General features: G+C 44.8%; 1 protein-coding gene across 1 annotated transcript in view; it reads left to right on the top strand.

The window, feature by feature from the left end:
• PAPPA2 (pappalysin 2) overlaps positions 1-13794 on the top strand; it is a gene marked incomplete at both ends in the record, with an annotated part of 309213 nt that extends 295419 nt beyond the window's left edge. Inside the window, 2 exons of the mRNA XM_082613770.1 lie at positions 11453-11551; positions 13720-13794. Of these exons, the coding sequence (XP_082469896.1) occupies positions 11453-11551; positions 13720-13794 (174 nt within the window). The remainder of the gene's footprint in view (positions 1-11452; positions 11552-13719) is intronic.
• Positions 13795-24004: the final 10210 nt, after the last annotated feature.

The following is a 24004-nucleotide window of genomic DNA, read 5'->3' as shown; positions in this document are numbered from 1 at the left end:
TCTGCCTTATTTAAGGCTGACGCCACCAAACCTTCTTGAAGGCAAATGTTTTGTCATGCCTTGTTCATAGGAGACACACTAAGTATGTATGAAACAGATATCCTAGGATTCCAGCAATTAGCCCCATGCCCGGCTCATAGTATATGTTTTGAAGTTAAATATCCTAGATGGTGCATTTCTTATGGACTTCTGTGACACTGACCTTCCATCCAGAAAGTGGCTACTTCATGCCCATAGTTATGGTAGAGATTGGACCAGGTGTGCAGTTCTGAAAAGTGAAGTGAGGCATATCATTATTATATGGTGAATAATGCTAGAGGCAGTATGAGCATGTCAGGATGGTTATAGCACAGGCCTGGGTGTCAGACGGTGGCTCCACATCTTTTCTAGAGACAGATTCCTTAATAGCTCTGATCCTTGGGTTTTTCCGTCTGTAAAATGGGTTGTTGTGAGGATTCAATAAGATCATGAGCACAAACCTTGTAGCGCAGTGCCTGATACACAGAAAATGCCACATATAAAATAGAAATAGTATCCTGTTTCTATATGATGGTTTCTAGTTTGTAAAGTTACGTTTACCTTTAGAGGCACTGCTTATTCCCGGAGCTTCTAGAGAAATTTTATGTGGATGTACGTGTCTGTTTCTGTGTATAAAATATAAACACATATTTTAATGTTATATATCAGTATTATAAATATTATATATTAGTGATTATTATATACATGTTTATCTTATATACGAACAGTATGTAGATATCATTTATGCATCATATTTATGCATATACATGTATATACACACCTATTACATATATATGAAAGAAGGAGAGAATGAGAGAGAAAACAAGTGCTGTGAGTTATATCCCATGAAGACTTACAAAAATTTAAAGCAATGTATTAATAGGTTTAGATTTACCCCAAAGTGAAACACCCCAGTGAAGAGCTGGGTGTGGTATCAGAATGGCAAAAGCCTTTGTCAACTACGTTGATTGATTTCCTTAAACAGGTCTTCCCACCCTAGGAGTTTCTGCCTTCTCCTTGAAGTTTCTCTCAGTGTGCTTGATTACTGAGGGAGGGAGGGAGGGAGGGAGAGAGAGAGAGAGAGAGAGAGAGGAGAAAGAGGTGGAGGGAAGGACACAGAGAGGGAGGAGGGAAGGAGTGAGAGAGAATGGGAAGGAAAAAGCAAAAGACGCTCAGCAAACACCAGGAGGGCCAAGAAAAATATTTAATCCAAACAATGAATATTGTCATTTCCTCCCACAGTCTGCATTCCCCGTCCTCTTCCACGGGCGGGCTCGGGGAGCAAGCAATGCCGACCTGCGAGTGCGTGGCTGGGGGCACCCGGGGGGGGCAGCACGCGTGTCGGGGGCTGCCGTGGAACATTCCCACCATCGGCTCAGGCCTGCTTCAACCTCCCGTGAACTGCAGGCTGGCCAAGGAGCCCGGAGAGGGAACGGCAGAGGGGAACGCTCGAAGCCAGAGCAGGACCCCAACCGCCCGGGGCCTTCTCCCAGGACTCCCGTGATGTTTTATAGAGTCATTGATAGTGAGAACGGCTGTATGGGGAGGCTATAGGGGAGCCAGACAGAGGAAAGGTACCTTTATCTTGGAGGAAAGGCCAGAGAAGTAGAAAGCAAAAACTATTCTGCCTTCTTGCTTACGAAGTCGATTCGGCACGTGTCTCACTCACCAGCTCTTCACGAAGCAGCTAGTGTGGTGTCTTAGGTGTTGTGCTGATGTAGGGGCCTTACGGCTGATGGAAGGAAACAGGAGTAGAAAAGGAGACAAAGCGGAAGTGTCTCTGACCCGTAGTCCTTGCACAGTTCAGACCTCTTGTGTTCAACGTTTCTACCTCTGACCTTGAACCACAGTAGGCTGGCTCCAATTATCTGGAGCCAAGGCAGGAAATTCCCCCAAACACACAGTTGTTAATTTTTTCCTCTTTTAAAGAAGAAAGCCAAATGCCATGTAGCAAGACCGTCAGGAGAGTTTGCAGGCCACCTGTAACGCCCCTCCCACCGTGAAAACAAGACAAACAAAATCATGAGAATTAACGGGTCCGCCAGCCTTGCGATGGAGACACAAATGGGTTCTGAGGGTGTGTCATCATCAGCTCCCACTGGGAGCCCCAGCACAGCCATTAGGTCACGTGGAGGACTGCTGTGTGGTTCAAGAAGGAGGAGGGTGGAGCTGCCATGAAATCCCAATTTAACAGCAAAGGACTGGAAATCACTGGCATCCAATCTGGACTAGCTGACTGTGCAGGATCCGCTGCTCCAGAGAAAAGGGAAAGGCAGGAGTGAGACCGATGGAGGAGGAGAGAAAAGGTTTGGAGGCATTCTGTTTAGGACATGGAGCTGGGGGTTGATGGCGAGGGGCAGGCAGTGACCTTGTGAGTGATTATGGGGATTTGAGGAAGGAGTTAAAGTGGTGGCAGAGAGTGGAGCACAGGGTGCTCTCACAGCCTCAGACAGTTTTGGTAAAAGGTGGAGGGAGAAAAGGGCCCACAGCACAGGACACTGTCCCATCAGCAGCAGTGGTTCTATACAGTAACGTTTCTCAACCAAGGGACAGATCACAAATCTGCAGGAGGGCTTTGTCGTTTTGTTAAGCCCCCCGAGAGAGTGTGCCAAGAACCGTGGGGAGATGTTCTCTTCTCACGTCTCTGGTGAGAAGCAGAGCTCTGACCTGGAGCCCGTGTTTTTCTGGCACAGATAAGTGCAGACTCTACCTGAACACCCTGCTGCCCCAAATTCACCATCGGGGCCCTAACATCCCCCCTGGGGGTGGATGAGAAGAAGCACCAGGGCCGTTTGGGGCCAAGAGGAGGGGCCACGTGGGGAAGCTGGTCGTGTGTGTTTGTAAGTGAGGTGGGGAGCCTGCGCCGCCGGGTCTTTTTTTGCAGCTAAATGGAAGGAGCTGCTAGGAGGTGATTTTTGGCTGAAAAGTAAGTTACAGAGAGTCTTCTCACCTTCCTGTTTTCCTGTGGTGCCCATCAGGGAAGAGGTGTCTGTGATGGTTTGGGGTTTTTCAGAGGCTAAGACACCTGAGTCACCACTATGGTTTGGAGGAGAGCCCTGGTTTCCAGAAGCCAGACAGGCCTTTCCCACTCTATTTTTATAAGTCCCAGACCCATTTCCCTTGTCACCCGACTCTCCTCCATGACTCAGATGGGTGCATTTACGGTGAGAGTGAAGGGAACAGGAGGCTCTCAGGGATGAGAGCGTCCACACTTTGACTCTAAAGTACGGGTGGCAGAATCTTGACATCTTTTTGACCAGAGTCTCTCTGGAGGGAATTCAGACACCCACCCACACTGGCACAAAGCAATGGTACATTCCTGCCGCCTTCATAAAACTAGGATTCATTGAGTACTTACTGTGGGCCAGGTACTGGGCTAAGTATTTCACCTCCATTCACTCATTTTTTTCTTGACAGCAACCCTCTGTATAGGTGTTATTCCTATTTTACGAATGAGGATACCACAGCCTAAAGCACAGTAACTCGCTCAGGCTCTAATAGTTGGTAAGGAACAGAGCTGGGTCCTGGGCGGAGGTTTACCTCACACCATACGTCATACTCTGGATCACCATGCTGTACAGCCTTGAGCATTTTCCTGGGCAGGAGCTGCTAAGCTTTGGGTACCTTGCTGCAGATAAAATTATTACAGGTGAAAGAAGTCTTTTGACCTTATTTTGTTTGCTTTTCTTTTTCCGTTCTCAATGCATTCTGTTTCTCTCAGAAGAGATTTGTTTTTGCACTACTTGGCTATTACTATTCTAAGACTACACTTTGGTTTTGGTGTCAGATAGAGATAAGCTGGTGATAATCAGGCTTCTCTTTCCAACCCTGTAAAGGTCCCCATTTGCTCTTCCTTTTTTGAGGGTAAGAAGAGCAACCCAGCCTCTCTGTCAGAGTTAGGTATTCACTTTAGGTATAATTCTACAAAGCTTGACCCATGAGTTGTGTGTGTGTGTGTGTGTGTGTGTGTGTGTGTGTGTTGAAGGAGGCTCATTTAGTAAAGGGGTAAATAGCCCAATGCAAAGAGCCTCTTATAAGTAAAAAGGAAAAATATTCATGTTAATGACTTTGTATTCTATAAGTTATTAAAAGGCAGGGAAACAGGATTTTTTTTTTTTTAGATGTTGGGGTTAGGAGTTTATTAATTAACTAATTTTGGCTGTGTTGGGTCTTCGTTTCTGTGCGAGGGTTTTCTCTAGTTGTGGCAAGCAGGGGCCACTCTTCATGGCAGCGTGCGGGCCTCTCACTATCGCAGCCTCTCTTGTTGCGGAGCATGGGCTCCAGACGCGCAGGCTCAGTAGTTGTGGCTCACGGGCCTAGCCGCTCCACGGCATGTGGGATCCTCCCAGACCAGGGCTCGAACCGGTGTCCCCTGCATTGGCAGGCAGATTCTCAACCGCTGCACCACCAGGGAAGCCCAAGGGAAACAGGAATTTTATAAAGGTTTTTTCTTCTGTGAAAATTGTTCAGAAGCTACATGATCTCACATAGACCAGTAAAGCACAATAGACCACAAGAGTAGACCTGAGTACTGACCCCTCTCTAGGGGCCACCAAACGGGGCTGTTTCCCTCTGCCTATGCAACAGAATGTGTATCTTCATTGCTTTCCTTTCAATTATGTCTTGCTTATCTATTGTTTGAAGAGTAGACTCTTGGCCTTCAAGGAGGTACTCTTCGCAGTTTCAGCTGTTTGCTGGTAACCCAGCATGTCTTTAATATCTTAGTGACTAGTGACTTTACCAAGGCCTGGATTGAACCATGGAGGCTTCAGGGCTGATAGGCAGGAGAAAATCTCTTAGTTCCACGTGAGCCAAACTACCTGTGCAGCATCACCATTCCATATGCCATTCCATATCAGTCCTCACATTTTATCTTATTAAAATTCTAACAGAGTCACTTAAAAGATCTCCATCCTGCAAAGCCCCAAGACCTGGGCCCCGATTCCCGATCAGCTGTTAAAACTCAACAACTTGATTACAGATAGTGTTTGCAAACATTCCTAAGACAGCCACAGTTTCACTGTCTTCTTTCTGCTCTGGTTTTCAGCTTCTTTTTGCTGTTGGCCCCTGGCAATTTCCATTCTTTTCTTATTATACCACCTGTAGAACTGAGATGATATTGATAAATTTATTCAACATTTTTAGCTTGTTAATAGGAGAACTTTAGATGGTGTATTCTACTATTTCTTCCCACTCGGAAATAAATGTATGCCTAGTATGCCTCTGCATCTAGTAGGAGAGGACTAATAAAAGGGAGGGATCTGGTTATAAAGTATGCTAAAGAAAAATGTATTTAGCCACCATCATAGTTATTTATTTCTTGAGAACCTACTGTGCATCAGGCAGTGAACTAGTAGCTGGGACTGAAGGGGGATTAGACTCTGAGCCCTTGATAATACATTCTGAATGTCAAGTCCTATAATGCACATATGGATAAAACATACTGTAGTACACAGGCAAGGAGAACTCTCTGGGTCTAGGAAGCCAGATGAGATTTTCCAGAGGAGCTTGTATCTGAGAAATTCTTCCTGCACAACCCATCTCAGGGTATCTGTGGATTTTAATTTTACATTTTCCAAGAAGATTGTTGCAAACCCACATATGTGAGATCACTGGCACCCTCCCACCCCAGCGGGTGAACACGGGAGGAGTGGAACAACTCCATTTCCTCTTTTCCTCAGATGACTGCAATGAGCAGAACATGCCTGGCTTCAGCATTCTAGGGCCCAGAAATAAACGTTTCTGGGTTGCAGGCATCTGCTGATGGGATGGGAGCACAGTGCTGCTTCCTCCTGGCAAAATCAGCCTCTAGGAAAATATGGGCCAACCGAGCCCCAAGACCAGAAGGAGCTATAGTACCAAGTAGCTTATTTGGGTAAACTTTTAACCTGCAACTGAGAAAAACAGAAGTGAAGTGGTGGGGGGGTCTAGGGGAATTGAGATTATATATATGACCCTTTCTCTGTTTCTACACTGGATCGCTGGGTTCACTTCATATTAATGTTCTTGCACCTAAGCCCTTTTTATAGAGGTGCCAAAGGAATTTGTTACTCTGCATTTCCAATAAATTAAAAGGTTAATGAAATAATCAGATAGTGGTAGCATGGTTTAGCAGAAAGAACATCAAGAATCAAGAAATTTGGGCTATGTTCCCAGGATTGTTACAACTAGCCTGGCAAACAAGACATTTCACTGTTTTAAGGGGCCGTTTCATCATTTGTAAAGTGAGAGTTTTGTACTAAATAGTATTCAAGAATCCATCCAGCCTTTGAATTTTATGCATCTATGGGTCCTTAAAAAAAAAAAAAAAGAAAGCAACTAATGTTCTGGTCATCAAGAGTCCCTGAGGGGCCTCCAAGACCTCTGAATTTTGCCCCTGAGATTCGCAGGTGAAGCAATGGACACATGGGCAGATCCAAGGGCTGAAAGAGCCAGGCTGGAGGCCGCCATTCATTGGAGAGCCAGAGAACTTCCATCTGCTGCATGGACTTCACTGGGTGTGGTACCACAGCTGCCTTGGAAGATGGCTTTTTTTGGCCTGATGTAGCCTAATCAATATGAAGAAATGGGTGTGGGTCTGATTTGTCATTCACATAACGAGAAGGTTTTGATGGGAAATGATGTAGGAGAAAGAAAATAGTGTTAGGCATTATACAAAAATGTGATTAGCGTCTTCTCCTGTTTTAACACACTCCTCAAGATTACTTATCAGGCTCCTGTCCCATGCTTTACCTATAGGGATATAATCACTTTGGGCTGATATCTCAATATTTATGTTAGTAGAGCAGAAGGTCTGAAGCCCAAACTAACCTTTCTAGAACATCAGTGTGCTCATGGGTTCTGTTGCAAGCTGTAAAAGAAAAATGGTCTTAATCTAATTCACATAATAGAGGTACTATCAGCCAATCAGTCAAAGTTTATGGAACTCTTCCTGACAGTGGGCTCTGCGATGAGCAGTCTGGGACAGCCTGCCTATCTATTTTTACCCTCCTCTTTCACTTGCACAGTTTACTCAGGCCCCTCTACCCCTCTGAATCATCCAGTGCTAAACTCTTCTTCATGTGGGCTAGATGTAGCAAAGCCAGCCCCTGAAAGCTCATGTCGTCCTTTCCACGTCCCCACCCACCCCAAATCTGGACTAGGTACTTCTATCTGCATCTCTATGCTAGCACTCGTCATCATAAGCTATACTTGCAAGTGGGGGGTTCTCTTGAGGACTGAAGCCATGTTTTATTTCTCTCTGTACCCTCATAACAATGCCTGGTACAAATAGGTGAGGAATAAATGTTGAGTGATTGAATAAATGACTACATCCATAGGCAACAGACAGAGCTACCATTCCTATACCCAACTCCCCAGAACAATTTAAACAGAAAATATCACCAGGTAATATAACATAAAGGAGAAATTATCTTCTGAGAAGTAAAGTCATACGGATAGGACAGACTGACAGCCTTTCCTCTTTGTATTTCATCACTTACGCACTTCCATTCATATGGCCACCTCAACTGCCTGGAACATAGCCAGTTGGCAAGAAAAGCCTTCCTATAACAACTAAACTAGGTATCATCATGCTCATACATCATAAGAAGAGCAACCCAGCCTCTCTCTCAGATTTAAGTATTCACTTTAGGTATAATTCTACAAAGCTTGACGAGAGAGAGAGAGAGAGAAAGTGTGTGTGTGTGTGTGTGTGTGTGTGTCTGTGTGTGTGTGTCTGTGTGTCTGTGTCTGTGTCTGTGTCTGTGTGTTGAAGGAGGCTCATTTAGTAAAGGGGTAAATAGCCCAATGCAAAGAGCCTCCTTGTAAGTAAAAAGGAAAAATATTCATGTTAATGATTTTGTATTCTATAAGTTATTAAAAGGCAGGGAAACAGGAATTTTTTTTAACATCTTTATTGGAGTATAATTGCTTTACAATGGTGTGTTAGTTTCTGCTTTGTAACAAAGTGAATCAGTTATACATATACATCTGTTCCCATATCTCTTCCCTCTTGCGTCTCGCTCCCTCCCACCCTCCCTATCCCACCCCTCTAGGTGGTCACAAACCACCTAGCTGATCTCCCTGTGCTAAAGTGAGAGAGTGGCATGGACATATATACACTACCAAACATAAAATAGATAGCTAGTGGGAAGCAGCTGCATAGCACAGGAAACAGGAATTTTATACAGGTTTTTTTCTTTTGTGAAAACAATTAAAATGAAAATTAAAAAGTGGCTCTTAAAGAAATAAGCTTTAGGTACTTGAAAAATTCTCTTATTTGGAACACTTCATTTTCTGATGTTACAGGAAAATGAGGTGCATGTATGGGTAGTGAAAAATTCACCTATGGACACATTGGTGTCCATTGAGACACATTGGTCACCATTCCTTGGGGAAGTTTCCTGTGGGGCGGAGTGATGTCCCAAGTCAGACACCTTTCAATTATTGAGATTTGCGTCCCCCAACCTAGTCCAGTCTTCAGATACTTTAAAAACTTTGGATTGATTAGTCATTTTTCCCTTCCTATTTTTTTCCATTGTAACTTTGGACTCAAGCTGTCAAGCTTCCAGGCACATGTTGCCATAGGAGACTCTGTTTGTTTAGGGTGGAGTAGTTATTTTTGGCACGTTAGGGGAGGAGCAATTAATTCTAATAGGTATATAGTAAATTAAATACTTGTGTCTTTCCAACCTTTTCTCTGTATTTATGCTCCTTTTTATAAATTCCCTTCTCTTCCCAGATGACCCTTTAAGAACATTCTAGAAATCATGTCCAGGCTATAGCCATCAAAGTCTAGTGAGCTCTAGAGAAGGTCACCTAGACAATTTCTAATCTTTTCAACATACCTTCCCTAATACTCCTGAGATGAGAAGCCATCCTTGGGGAAGAGGTTGGAAAGAAAGATTCCCAGGATCTTTTATTAATCCATTCAAATGTCTAAGTTGTTCTTATGAAAAGGAAGATCTTCTTTAGATCTCCCTTTAATCCTCCATATTGAAGACCATACTTTTATATGTAGGAGAAGTATTTTGGGTGCTCTTCGGATTTTTATAGATGATTACATGAAAAAGAAAGAAGAAACAGATTAAGTTTTGCCAATGAGTCAGTCAGGCTTGGAGGAAAAGTAACAGATGCAGTGTTAGATGAGGAAAATATACTCCAAACACTGGAAAAAGAAAATTCTAGGGGAATCTCAATGGGTGTATCTGGTCCTCCCAGGAGAACCCAAGGGCATCTATAGGTGTTAAGGATGCAGCTAGTTGTATTTTGACTCCTGTTTGGCTGCAATTGTAGATTCAAGTTATGATTATATAGTTATTCCAAGTTCTCCAGAGCCCGAGTAACTGGCTCCAGGGTTAAAGACAAATGCTCATCTCAAAATCTATGTCTTTTATCCCAGTGAGGCGTGTGTTGAGAACAGAATTCATTTTCACTTCCTGCTCTCAACTGACATTGCTGTGCAGCTGTGTGACAGCTGTTGAGTTCCACCCCACAAGTAGCAGCTTCTCAGAGGTTCGCAAACTGGTATACATCTGGAATGATGTTCAAGTGACCTCAGGACCCCATAGAATAAATCAAAACATTGAAGAAATAACTTGGATGAGCTCATTCTGATGTAACTCAATTGCTGAAAATTACTTAATGGCCATTTAAAAAAATTGTATTTATTTATTTATTTTTGGCTGCATTGGGGTCTTCGTTGCTGTGCGCGGGCTTTCTCTAGTTGCGGCGAGCGGGGGCTACTCTTCGTTGTGGTGCATGGGCTTCTCATTGCGGTGGTTTCTTTTGTTGCGGAGCATGGGCTCTAGGCGCGCGGGCTTCAGTAGTTATGGCACATGGGCTCAGTAGTTGTGGCTCGTGGGCTCTAGAGCGCAGGCTCAGTAGTTGTGGCGCACAGGCTTAGTTGCTCCGTGGCATGTGGGATCTTCCTGGACCGGGGCTCGAACCCATGTCCCCTGCATTGGCAGGCGGATCCTTAACCACTGTGCCACCAGGGAAGTCCCTTAATGGCCAGTTTTTACTTTAGTGATCTATCTCATCAAAGCAGAGTGGAATAGGGAACAGTCCTTCTATTAGACATTTAAGGAGGGTGGGGGAAGAGAAAGTGATTTGAATATGTGAACTGGAAGGTGGCCTCAGGCCTCAAGAGTCTACTGACTGTCCTGTGGCCCAAAGAGCTTGACTACGAGATGCTTCCTGAGGCTTCGCAATTGGGTATCCACTCAGGATGGGGAGCAGCTAATGTGATTGAGTAGGTGGGCTGCCTGGGCTGGTGCACCCTCCAGGATGCCGTGGGACACTGTTTTCCTCTGAGAGTGGTTCTAGAGGAACAATGCGTTGGGCTGCTAAGCTATTTTTTTAACCGTTCGTTGCTGTTCTTATCATACATTCCCTTTTGGGGTGAAACACTCCACTAACTCTGGTTTCGCCTGGGCCCCTTTCCCATTTTGGTTCCTGTTAACTTGCAGCAGTAACAGGAGTAGATGGAAACCATTTGGCTTCCTCTGCTCTAACCCTGTGTCTACCTGCTGTGCATGAAGTAGCTGTACACGTGGGATGATTTGTGTTCCAGCACTGGTGTCCCAAACCCTAGGACCACTGCATTCTGGACAAACACCATTTGAGTCTATAGCAACCCAGGACTATTAGGGTCTCTAAGTACAAGTACCAGAAGAGATGGAGGTTATGGTCCTTAATCTGTGAGAAGCAGCAAAATATCAAGACACATGACTTCTAATCCTAAACTCTGCTTGACCTAGCTGTGTGACCTTGAGTAATTTTTGTCATGTCTATTTATCCCCATTTCCTCACTGATAAAATGGGACTCTTTTTTTTTTTTTTTTTTTTTGCGTTACGCGGGCCTTTCACTGTTGTGGCCTCTCCCGTTGCGGAGCACAGGCTCCAGACGCGCAGGCTCAGCGGCCATGGTTCACGGGCCCAGCCGCTCCATGGCATGTGGGATCTTCCCGGACCGGGGCACGAACCTGCGTACCCTGCATCGGCAGGCGGACTCTCAACCACTGCGTCACCAGGGAAGCCCCCTAAAATGGGACTTTTAAAGCCAAACCTGCCTGATGCACAGGTTTTCCTGATGATCAACAGAGTTAACATGTGTGAAAATATTTTGTAACCTACCTAATGACGTAAAGACCTACTATTACGAGAAGGTGAAAAAGTTGATCAAGGAATTAAATGAACCATTCTGGTCCCTAGAGTAGGCCAGGAGCAGACACTGGTTGTGAAATTTGACAATTCCTTTGATCCAATGGTCTTAGCTTGAGACTTTTCAACTTCTTGAGAATGTTGGGTCCGTTTTTACCCTGCCCCTTTGGTGCTCTCTCATCATAATGTCTCAAGTTCCATGGATTCTGTTGGGGGTGGGATGAGTGGGAGAATAGGGTGAAGCAGAGTGAAGTTGTACTTCGACCCTGACATGCTACCCCCTTGCCAGCCTTTCCAAGCAGATGGTTGGTGTGATACCATCAACAACCGGGCCTACTGCCACTACGATGGGGGAGACTGCTGCTCTTCCACGCTCTCCTCCAGGAAGGTGAGTGAGGGCACCTGGGAGTGGGAGGGAGTGGGTAGTAGCTCCAGGAATAGAGGCAGGACCTTTGGCTAGCTCTCCTTCATGCTGCATCATAATTTGTTTTTCTTTAACAGTCAAGAAGAGGGAATGATAATGAACAAACATTGGAGCTTCTACAGTGACAGGATTAAGGATAGTAATTTTAGGATAGGTTGTTAGAAAACACTAGTCTCTCATCATCAGTCCTGTAACTGCTAGAGAAAAGCCATGCTTCTGCTGCTCAAAGACTCCCACCTGCTTATCATTGTCCAGGAAGAGTTTCTGTAGGTAGGGAAAAATGGCTTCCACTCCTTGGAGAGGCAGGATTATCCATGAAGTGGTATCCACTTATTATTAAACTTCACAGCTAAATGAGTAATCCTATAAAGTGAAATACAAGCACATTGCAGGTGTATGTTGAGCAGCCACCACAAGCTACCTGGAGCAATCCCCCGCTGTATCCTGAGCAGTAGCCCTTTTCTTGATGATGCCTTTTATCCTGTTGCTCTGGACTCTATTAAAATAGAAGATATGCTTAAGCTAAGCCTATAAAATTGAATAGGCTGAAAATTTGGAATAATATGGATGAAAACCCAAGAGCTCCAAAGATAACTGACGCTAGTTGGCCGATCTGATGAATCAGAAATACACAAGAATGTTTCCTTCCTTGTATGTGTCTCCACAATAAAGTCACGTCTGCATGATTACCTCTACACAGACCTGAATACTCCTCCTAATGGGTAATATTTACTGATGGCTCACTCTGTGCCAGGCATTGTTCTCACCACTGACATGAATTAACTTATTTAGTGCAGAGAGCTCAGGGACTTTTGTATCACTGTTCAATTTGGCCCTCTTTTGCTCTAAAAACCAGCAAATCCCAAACCATGAGAAACAGATCAAGAGCTTGGATTGCAGGTCAGACATCGTGCCAACTAGTTCCTGGTCTCACTTGAAGAAAGTAACTGGTCAGGGATCCCATTTCTACTCAGGAAGGCATAACCACTTCGGAAGAAAGCAATCAATTCTCTCCCCATCTCCATCTCACACTCAGCAGATGTAGGGTTTTTCTTTAATGGATTTTGGTGCCTGTGGCCAGTATACACATGAATCAGGATTGAAAAAGCATTTCACCCCTGTTGACTCCTAAATTACATTTAATTCATATGTGAAAATATGCTGGGAAATTTCCTCAAACCCCTCCACCCGTTCTCCAGCCCACTTGCCCAGTCACCCAGCCTATCTCTTCAGTGTACTGGGACTGTTAAATAATATGCTGATCTATTGTTGTTTCATTTGACTATCCATGCCCAAAGAGCAGAATCTTTACCACTTTTACATCATGTCTCCTGAATGCCCAATTCTCTCTGAATCTAATTATGGACACTCAAAAAATATGATTATCTATTGGTAGCAGTGCAAGCAGGAAGAGAGCAACTTTTGCTGGACCATCTCTGACCTGGAGGAGGGATAATTACATAGCAGGAAGGCAATCCAGCCACAAACAATGGATAGAGAGATGCATTGTTTCACCACGCCAAAGTATATCCTGGGTTCAAGAAGGGCAAAACCTCAAGCTTATGAAGATAGAAGAGATGATTCTATGGCCCCAAGAACATCAAAAAAGTAGAAGACATAGAGCTAGGTAATAGAGCCTTGGTTTTCCAGGTAGTGTCATGACCTTGAGTTAAGTCACCCTACCTCTCTTGACCTTCCCTGTAAGAAGAAAATACTAACATTCATCTTACCTACTTTACAAAGATTTTGTGAAGATTGATAATAACAACAAAAACATTAAGAGCAGTAGTTTTGAACATTAGTGGTAATATTAGAAGTAGTAGTAACAGATATTAGAGGTGCCTGGAAATGTGTGTTTCATATCCATCATCTTACTACACTAACACCCTCTTGGGTAGTTGCTGTTGTCCTCCCACTTTATATATAAAGAAAGTGAAGCAAGGAAGGTTTACCTTGCCTAAGGAGACATGGTGTGTAAGTGAAAGAACTGAGTGTTAATTTCAATTCTGTGATACTAACACGCAATCCCACACTTCCTCTGGGACCAAGTGAGAAAAAAAGCAAAAGCTGGTTGAAAGTGCGGTGCTTGGTGCAAACATGAGTGATTTCAACTTCTTTTTGATTTCTCCTAGGTCATTCCATTTGCTGCTGACTGTGATCTGGATGAATGCACCTGCCGAGACCCCAAGGCGGAAGAAAACCTGTAACTGTGGGATCAAGCCCCTCCTTCCACTGCCCTGGAGGCAGTAAGAATCAGAGGCCTCCACAAAAGGAAACAAAAGATGAATGAAGAAGAAAGGTCATGAAATGAAGGAAGGAAGAAGAACACGAAGGATCCTATAAGAAATGCAAGAGGACGTTTATAGGTGCCAACTATTGCATCAAGTAGCCCAAGTAAGGAAGAATCATAGGCAAACGTTTCTTCAAAGAGGAAGTTGATTTAAAGTGGAAAGAGAAGTATGATATATATACAAGGACCCTCCTTCCCCATTTATATGCTATCAAAACCCATCCTCAACTCTTGCCCTGCTCCCCACTCTACACCCTGCCAACTATTCAGCCCCACCCAACTTGTAAACCAATACCAAAATACTAGAAGAGAAGTTGCCAGGGACACTCTGCTAATACCCATTTTGAATGGATGGCCATCTTTCAGGGCTCGTCTAATCTAAACTGGCTCTCTCCCTTTCTTTGTGTAGTCTCCCTTAGTAATAATGAGGTTAGTCATTAATTCTTTATAAGTATTTAAACATAATGATATAAATATATTATATATATTATATTTTTTGCTGTCTACTAAGCTAAAAATTATCCATTGTTCCACACATGCTGCTGTGAAGTTCACATCCAAAATGAATGCTGAGGGTTTGAGGACCAAAAGACAAGTTCTTCTGCCATCTTTCTATTCCTAGGGATTGGCAGGCTGAGAGGGAACTGGGGAAGGAAAGAGAGAGATTAGATGGAGTTTTTGATAATCACATGTCAGCTAATCATCTTTTTCTGAACTGGGAGCCGAGCCCAGTTAGAGGAGATGGGGGCTTGGAATGATACTACTAAAAGGCATGGAAAGGTGGGTGGGGTTATCCATTGGTGATGGGTCCAGGAAAACTAGACTATGGTTCTTGAGTATCCATCCGAAAAGAATACATTCTCTTCAGTTCTTGGAACTCTGCGTTGCAGTTGGTGAGGCCCAGGATTTTCTGCACTTCCACAGGTGCCTGTTCCAAGTGTGGCTCTCAGCCAGTCACTCAGTCAACAAGTCTGTATGTAGGCTCCCTCTCCCATCACCAGGATTACAGGAACTCACGCGTTCCTCACACTTGGCCTGTGGTCTCCCTTTTTCTAAGTCTCCAAGCCTGGCCATCATTCACAGCCACATGACCTGTTGTTGACTTTCTGGGGAAAAAAATGTCATGGAAATGACATCGGGGAAAGGTGGAGGAAACTGAAGAACAGGCAGGTTTGGAGGAGCTGCGGGAGGCTGTAGACAGGGGAGAAGTCAGGGTAAATCAGAGCCCAGGGCTGGAGAATGAATTGAGTCAAGGAGACTCAGCCTTGTTCGGAGTCTCCACAGCAGACCAAAGGGGATCTTTTGAACAATGCAGACTCGGAGGTAAATTCTCTTCAAGTGTGTCGTGTCAAATCTGTGTCCCAGAGAGAGCACGTTGATCAAGCTCTGAAAATAACATGGAGCAAGGGTGACACTCTGTGGGGAGAGAGAAGAATTTCAACTGCTTAGGGTCCATTTTGTCGTTGTTACCCTTTCTTGCTCGATAGATGGACTGTATGTGAAATGAGCACGTTGACCTGCCTCTGTTTATGTCCTGGGCTGACTCATTTTGCATGTGGTCTACTGCAGTTGTTTTTTAGTGACGATTTATGGATTAGGCCTTGGAGAAAGAAAGTAAGGAGCTAGTTTCTTGTTCAACACCCCAGTTTATCATCTCAGGAAGGGAAGAACAGGCAAAAGTTCAAGGGCAGCCTTAGTCTCCCTGGATCGCCTTCTCTTTGGCTCCGACCACAGTTTTCTATTCTTCCCATCAACCCTGAAAGCAATGGCTGTGCAAATATCAATAGAAAGAAGGAATACTTCCCCCACTATCTTGAGCCAGACTTCACGTAGGAAAGAACAACATTCTGGAGTGGAATAAAAAGGAGAAGGGGATTACACATATTTATCTGTGGGGATCTGAAATGAGGGTGGCAAGGTCACTGGGGAAGGGAAAGACCAGAGTCTGCCCATCCAAAATACTCTTGTTCTCTGTATTTCCAGCCGTAATGGAAACAATAGCCTAGATACCTACTCTTCCTTATCCGGGTTCACATTTAGTGCCCCCAAGAAGAGAATATTTATTTCTGGGATTCTGGTAGGCTTCAATTTGGAAAGGACAGTAGAAAAGTTTAGATTCTTCATTTTAAAACAGTGGTAAGATGGTTATCCAAATTTCTTGAAGCATGTCAAACTCCGTGCAGGGGAATCCTGCCATGTCTGAGCTTGAGAGTTATCCTGGGCCTCACCCAGCTCAGGAAGGCTACATCCACCCCCCCACCCCCTCCCACCCCAAGCCCCAGGAATACGGAGCCTGCGGTTCATGCCAGCATGGATCTGGGCTCAGTCTTCCCACAGGAGTTACAGTGAGAACATTTCTCTTTCGTACTTCGTTTTAAAATATTTCATTCTCTGTTGGCAACATCTGCACTCCATCGCTGCCCTGGGAAGGTGAGAGGAGGGTTCTGGGGGTGTGTGGAAAGCCTTTCAGGCTACAGGCTGCCCAGCCCAGGTCAGTCCTGGCCATTCATAGATGGCAGGTTCTTCCAGCCTTTGTCCCTGGAGCCTAGTGCTTCGAGCTCCTCAGGTCACTAATAAAGTTGAAGCTCTAAGACACCACGGTCACAAATCCCCAGTGGATATTAACTCACACTCACTCCATGTGGTGGTCTGCATTCTGCTGCTCTTCCCCATACATGGGGCCACAGAGGGCCTCTCCCAGAGGCTCTTCCATTTGTTTCCTTGTTCCAAAATCACTTCTCTGCTTCTTCTTTTTCCCAGTAACTAGGAGCTCTGGGGTCCAGGTTGCCTAGGGCTGGATGACTCTGATGATCAGTGTGACAGTTTCCAACCAGAGAGATGAGAGGGCAGAGTGAGGGGAATGGTCAGCTGGCAAACTTGTACATGAAAGTAAAGAGCTATTCTTGATCCTCTCTTTTCCTTCCCCCCATTACAAGGCATTGGATTTGGCATGTCCTCTCCTCTGTGAGATCACTATTGAGTGTGTCAGTTGGCATCCCAAGGGGCTGGCTTGATTGGGAACACAGTGAAGGGAGCTATCTACTGTATTGTAACGTAAAACAGCTACAGCCAGTTATTTTGTAAGATTATAAAATGTTCATTAAAAAATCAGCACACAAAATGGGGAGTGTCTTTGGTGTCTTATTCTTCGTTTAAATCATTCCATCACTTCCACATTGCTCGAGCACTTCATTCGCTCATTTCAGGTCTGGACATCCATCATTGATTGACTGATGATTCTTTTCAGTCACTTGAAAACTATTTATTAAGTAAATGGTATGCATAAGGAAGATAAACATGAAAGTTCACAAGAAGAGATGACATATACAAAAGCAGAGTACACAGTAGTCATGTCAAGTGCCTCATGAGTTGTAAGAATAAAATGCAAGAATCATTTACAGTCCAAAGGCAGTAGCGTCACCTCTGGATGCCAAAGGCAGGGAGTATTTGAAAGATGGTCCATGAAGGATGCATATGAGCTTGATAGGCAGAAATGGGAAACGGGGAGAGAAGAGTCCAGGCAAAGTGAAGCACAGGGTTGACCCTATGGAAGCAGGAAAGGGAAAAGGCTGGGTGATAGCAGACGTCCCTGGGGCATCCAACTTATCTAGAAGGTAGAACTCAGCTCACATGTGCCCTGCATTTGGCAAACGCAGTCTGATTTAATCCTCACAAACAGAGCTGCAACTTCCACTGTTTCATTTCACAGATGTGGACACCAAGTGTCAGTGTGTAAAGAAAGTTCTTTAAGGTCATATGCCTGGCACTAGAGTCAAGCCTGGTTCTGTGAGACACCAAGATAGATATAAGAAGGAAAAGAAAAATGATAGTTGATAGGATGGGAAAAGGCAAAGGAGAAGTGGAGAGAGATGTCAAAGACAATGACTCTGTGTTATCTTTTTTTTTTTTACATCTTTATTGGAGTATAATTGCTTAACAATGGTGTGTTAGTTTCTGCTTTATAACGAAGTGAATCAGTTATACATATGTTCCCATATCCCCTCCCTCTTGCGTCTCCCTCCCACCCTCCCTATCCCACCCCTCCAGGCGGTCACAAAGCACAGAGCTGATCTCCCTGTGCTATGCGGCTGCTTCCCACTAGCTACCTTACGTTTGGTAGTGTATATATGTCCATGCCTCTCTCTCGCTTTGTCACAGCTTACCCTTCCCCCTCCCCATATCCTCAAGTCCATTCTCTAGTATGTCTGTGTCTTTATTCGTGTCTTACCCCTAGGTTCTTCATGACATTTTTTTCTTCTTAAATTCCATATATATGTGTTAGCATACGGTATTTGTCTTTCTCTTTCTGACTTACTTCACTCTGTATGACAGACCCTAGGTCTATCCACCTCATTACAAATAGCTCAATTTCTTATGGCTGAGTAACATTCCATTGTATATATGTGCCACATCTTCTTTATCCATTCATCCGATGATGGACACTTGGGTTGTTTCCATCTCCGGGCTATTGTAAATAGAGCTGCAATGAACATTTTGGTACATGACTCTTTTTGAATTATGGTTTTCTCAGGGCATATGCCCAGTAGTGGGATTGCTGGGTCATATGGTAGTTCTATTTGTAGTTTTTTAAGGAACCTCCATACCGTTCTCCATAGTGGCTGTATCAATTTATATTCCCACTAACAGTGCAAGAGGGGTCCCTTTTCTCCACACCCTCTCCAGCATTTATTGTTTCTAGATTTTTTGATGATGGCCATTCTGACTGGTGTGAGATGATATCTCATTGTAGTTTTGATTTGCATTTCTCTAATGATTAAAGATGTTGAGCATTCTTTCATGTGTTTGTTGGCAGTCTTTATACCCATAAAGGTTATCATCACTGACAGAAAAGGGAAGCCAGGAGGAGTAAGCTTCTGAAGAAAGAGCGTGTCTTTGCTTTTTGATAAAATCAGTTTAAAAGCCAGATAGAGGGCTTCCCTGGTGGCGCAGTGGTTGAGAGTCTGCCTGCCGATGCAGGGGACACGGGTTCGTGCCCCGGTCCAGGAAGATCCCACATGCCGCAGAGCGGCTAGGCCCGTGAGCCATGGCCGCCGAGCCTGCGCGTCCGGAGTCTGTGCTCCGCAATGGGAGAGGCCACAACAGTGAGAGGCCTGCGTACCGCAAAAAAAAAAAAAAAAAAAAAAAAAAAAAAAAGCCAGATAGATAATTCGTTGGAAATTTCATCTAAAGCAGTATTTAGCAAGCTGGAGGAGGCTTCTGCAGCTGGGGGCAGTTTGCCAGTGTGTCTGGCCCTGCTGGGCACCACCTGGCTGCTAGAAGAGCCAGGTGGTTATCTCAGTACATGTATGAGCTGTTGGGGAAGGCCTGAGGAATAGATAGTTAGAAATGTGAGCCTGGAACTTGAGAGGGGGTGTGTGACTAGAAATAAACTGAGAGTAAAAATAATGTTACCTGACATTTTCTTTATGGCTTTTTGCAAAGTACCTTCATATGCTTTATTGCTACCCGTGGGTTAAGCAGAAGTTTTTGTTTCTTGTTTTTTGTCTTTTTTTCCATTTTACAGATAAGGAAACTGTGTATTAGAGAGGCCATTGAAAAATTTAAGTTCATATTACTAAGTGCAGGCTGGGATGGGAATCCGACTTTTCTGTCTCCAAATGTGATGTGCTTTCCACTACATGAAGTCCAGCCCACTAGACCCAGAATGAACTCAGATTTTCCCAGCTGAAATGGGAAAGTTAAATGTCTTTTTACTTGTTTATATTTCAAGGTGCTCATTGGTTTACCGGTGGCTTTCTTAGTAGCTTATGGTAGGAAAACTGACAGCAAACCTAGAGAATCGTTCCAGGGCCCTCTGCTCATGCCAGGCCCTGAGTATAAGCAGATGCCCTGCACATGCCCGTTAGGCCAGCTGGACTGAGACATCTGGCAAGGCTGCCTTCTCCCTAATAGTTTCCCCAGGGAGGGTCCTGGAGAGAGACTTTGGACCTCTGGTTTCCATTGACTGACAAACTTAAATGACATGATGAGTCACCCGTCAGCTGGGAGACTCACTACTCTAAGATTCCGGCCAATCAGATGTTGAGGGGCTCAGGATGGCAGGAGGGTAATATGGCTTTTCACTTATAAATAACTCCAGGGCATCTCTGGATCTGGCTTTGGGTCATCTCTTTTTATGTCACCCCAAGAAGACCACTGGTTCCGGACCGATAACATTTCCGTTTGCTCAACGGTTGGCTCAGAAAAAGGGATGGTGATAAGAATCTTGTATCTTGTAATATATGTCCACACCCATAAAACCTACGCATGCCCTGGGTATTTGGAACAAAGTTAAGACTCATTCGAAAATAATGATTGTTTTCAAGTGTGCGTGATTTGCTGATGATCCCTTTTTTTGTTTGTTTTCCCTTGATCCTGCCACTAGATCCTCGGGTTACATTGCCAAGTGTTAGTAAGTACTGGTGTGACAATGGCAGAGTCCATTCTTAAAAGGATCTACAGTGCTTCCCTGGTGGCGCAGTGGTTGAGAGTCCGCCTGCCGATGCAGGGGACACGGGTTCGTGCCCCGGTCCGGGAAGATCCCACATGCCGCCGAGCGGCTGGGCCCGTGAGCCATGGCCGCTGAGCCTGCGTGTCCGGAGCCTGTGCTCTGCAGCGGGAGAGGCCACAACAGTGAGAGGCCCATGTACCGGAAAAAAAAAAAAAAAAAAAAAAAAGGATCTACAAGTCAAATCTGGTTAACATTCCAAATCAGTATAATAAAAACATTCCCAAGCCCTGAAAGATAGTACAGACCAACTACAATTTGCTAGTGTTCTTCAAATCAAATTTTCTTCTCAGGATAATTTCATATAGATAAGCTTCCTTTGCCTTGTCTTTGTCCACACAAAAGTCACTTATTCAAATGCAGAAAATAAATAGAGTATTGACTTTTTAATGACTGCCAATCATGTTGTATCAATTTGCCTTTCCTCTCCATGAGATAACTGCTATCTGAAGGCAGCTGCTTTGCAAAAAATATTTGTACTCTGAGAAGTCACATATTTAAATCTCACAAAAGGCTATCAGAGCTCAAGAAAGTTCCCATATCACAACTCGACATGTGCGGTTCGGAGTGCTTTCTGAATAGTAAAGCCAAGTTGTGTTAGGACACAAATAATTTCCAAGGAATGATTTTGTTGGTAGTGAATCAATAGCCTTTAGAATGATCTGTAAGAGTTCCTACAGTTTCTGGAAATGTCCTAGGAAATAGTGCTCGTGAACTCAACACTGCTCTTGACTTCTCTACTTTGCCAGGTAACCTGCTAAAGGGGCCTTAACTTTGAGAAGTCAGACCATGACTGAGGAGCAGTAAAACACTTAAAGATGAAACATAAGTATTCAGAGAGGTACAGAAATGCCCAAGGTGGCACAGCTAATAAGTGGCAGAGCCCTGATTTAGACCCTCAGGGTCTGGTTCTAGGGTCTATGCATTAACCCTCTATACTCTAAAGAACACTCCCTCTCTGGGGAAACCACACACATAAAGCACAGTACTTAGATTTTATAGGTTCTCAGGCTTGAAAGGGTCTCCAAGAGACTGAATTATTCACATAACGTTTCCTACCACGGGTTGTCCTGCCTAATTGTGAATCAGTCTAGTATTAAGGAAATCACTGTCTCCCAGGGCTACACATTTTATATCTGGACTGTTCTGACTTGAGTGAAGCAAAAAAATACCCAAATAGCTGGTGAGATCAATAAATATTTATTGAGCACCTATTCTGTGCCAGGTGCTAGGGATACGGCAGTGAACAAAACAAAGCTCCTTATTTGGAAAGACATTGGTGGAGACAGACTATATAGTGAAGAGCGTTACAAAGAAAACTAAGGTGCAGTAAGTGGGGTAAAGAGGGTCCGGGGTGGGGAGGTGCTAGTTTCTATAGGGAAGGTCTGTGAATGCTTCTCAACAGCAGGAAGTCAGCTGCCCCGTGAATACCTGGGGGGAGAGTCAGCCAGAACGGGGAGCAGCAGAAGTGAGGTGGGAGAGAGCTTAGTGTGTCTGCAGAAGAGCAGAACGGGGGAAGCAGGTGAGGGCAGAGAGGGCTGGGGGATGGGGAGGGTCACAGAAGGTCTCCTTAGCTGCGGTAAGGACTCTGGCTTTTACTTGAAGGGAAGTTGTTTCCCACACCAGTTTCTCTGTACCTGCACGTAATCCATCGCCTCTGCTTCCTAACTCTCACATCCATCCTCCTCCTTTCGGTTTGCCTTCCTCTCACCCCGGCTTGGGCTGCCATCACCTCCTCAACTGCCATGGTAACATCACCCAGCCAGGTCCCTTCTCCTGTCTCTTCCCCCGCAGTCCGTTGGCACGAGGCTTCCACATCATTCCTCCTGTAGCACACCTCTCTTCCGGTCACCCGGGGCTCAGGGAAAGGAGCTCACAGTGTCTGTGCCTGTCCTGAAGGATCAAACCACTCTCAGCACAGCCAACCTGTTACACTGGCTTCCTGCTGCTTCCGAACTAGTGGTCCTCCCCAGCCCCACACCACCCCCTGCCCCCGCCTTCCAGTCAGAGAGGATGCGCCCACAGCCCCTGAGGATCCTGCTTCCGGACCTGGATGCCCTCCCTCCATCTCCACATGCCCCAAAGCTGCTCATTTCCCAGTCCCCTCTCGTGTCCTCCAGTTCCGTGAGGCTGTGCTTCCTCCCCCATCTGATGAGATTTACTGTGTCCATGGCTCCGTACTGTCCTCTCCCAGGATCATCAATCTGGTGGACTGATGTTTTGTTAGCTGTGTTCTTGTCTTTCCCTCCTATTCAATGCCAGGTGAACTCAGGGCTCCACTAGACCATTCGATACCTTTTCTGAGAAATAAAAAAAGCACCCCTTCATCTGAGTGAAAGCAAACCAATGTCAGAGAGCATGGCTTGAAAAGTATAGCACGGGCTGGATTTCTGGCCATATTCACCCCCTGGACCAGGCAGCCTCGGGCAAGACACAACTTTACATCTCTACATTGTGGCCCTAGAGACACCATCTTACTTGATTTTCGATCTCTGACACTGCCTTGCACAGTGCCTTGCCTGAATAAAACCTTAAAATTTGCTGAACTGAATCCCAATCCTGATTTTGGGAATGTGAGAATCAAAAGAAAAGAAGATGTTGTGTTTGGGGTTGGAGATGGGTGCGTGGGTCTGTGGACACTCGAGTTTTATGCTTTGACTGGTTCTTTAACAATAGTCTAAGCAAGGATAACACAGGGCCAACACAGAAGACTGTGGGTTGTGCGTGCATAGTTTCAGAATGACTCATTTTGAAGCTGACCATTGAATTCAGGGTTTGCCGGTCAGTTTTATGTTGAGGTGTGCTTTAGCTCAGCTAAGATGAGCACATTTTGGTTTTAGATGTGTAGTCCACATGGATTAGGAAGAAGTAGCAACTGTTGATTAGTCAAGATTGAGAATCTAAGAGACAACCTGACCTGAGACAAAGTGAAGTGACCTTGAGCAAGTTATTTAATGGCTTAAGACTCAACTTTCCCATCTGTAAAATGGAATGATAATTCCTAACTTAGAGAATTTTCATGCAGATTCACTGCAATAATCATGAAGTGCCTTCCATGGAGGCACTTTTTTCTTTCTCTTTTTTATAAATTTATTTATTTAGTTTTGGTTGCGTTGGGTCTTCGTTGCTGCACATGGGCTTTCTCTAGTTGCGGCGAGCGGGGGCTACCCTTCGTTGCGGTATGCGGGCTTCTCATTGCGGTGGCTTCTCTTGTTGTGGAGCATGGGCTCTAGGCATGTGGGCTTCAGTAGTTGCGGCATGCGGGCTCTAGAGCACAGGCTCAGTAGTTGTGGCACACGGGCTTAGTTGCTCCGTGGCATATGGGGTCATCCTGGACCAGGGCTCGAACCCGTGTCCCCTGCATTGGCAGGCAGATTCTTAACCACTGTGCCATCAGGGAAGTCCCCATGGAGGCACTTTTAAAATGGTGATTATAAGTATTATTACCTGAGATCAATAGAAGTATCCCTGGTACAGAAGGAACAAAGTAGTGGGGATGGTGACTGGCTGGCTTTTGAGTTTCCACATACTTTCTGGCCTAGGATGTGAATTATTCTAATGGGTATTCCTCTCTCTCTCTCTCTCTCTCTCTCTCTCTCTCTCTCACACACACACACAC

This window comes from Mesoplodon mirus (genome assembly GCF_964341445.2).
Source record: "Mesoplodon mirus genome assembly, chromosome: 3".
In the NCBI taxonomy this organism is placed as follows: Eukaryota; Metazoa; Chordata; class Mammalia; order Artiodactyla; family Ziphiidae; genus Mesoplodon; species Mesoplodon mirus.
The sequence above is the reverse complement of the archived record's forward strand: the minus strand, read 5'-3'. Positions and strand labels throughout refer to the sequence as shown.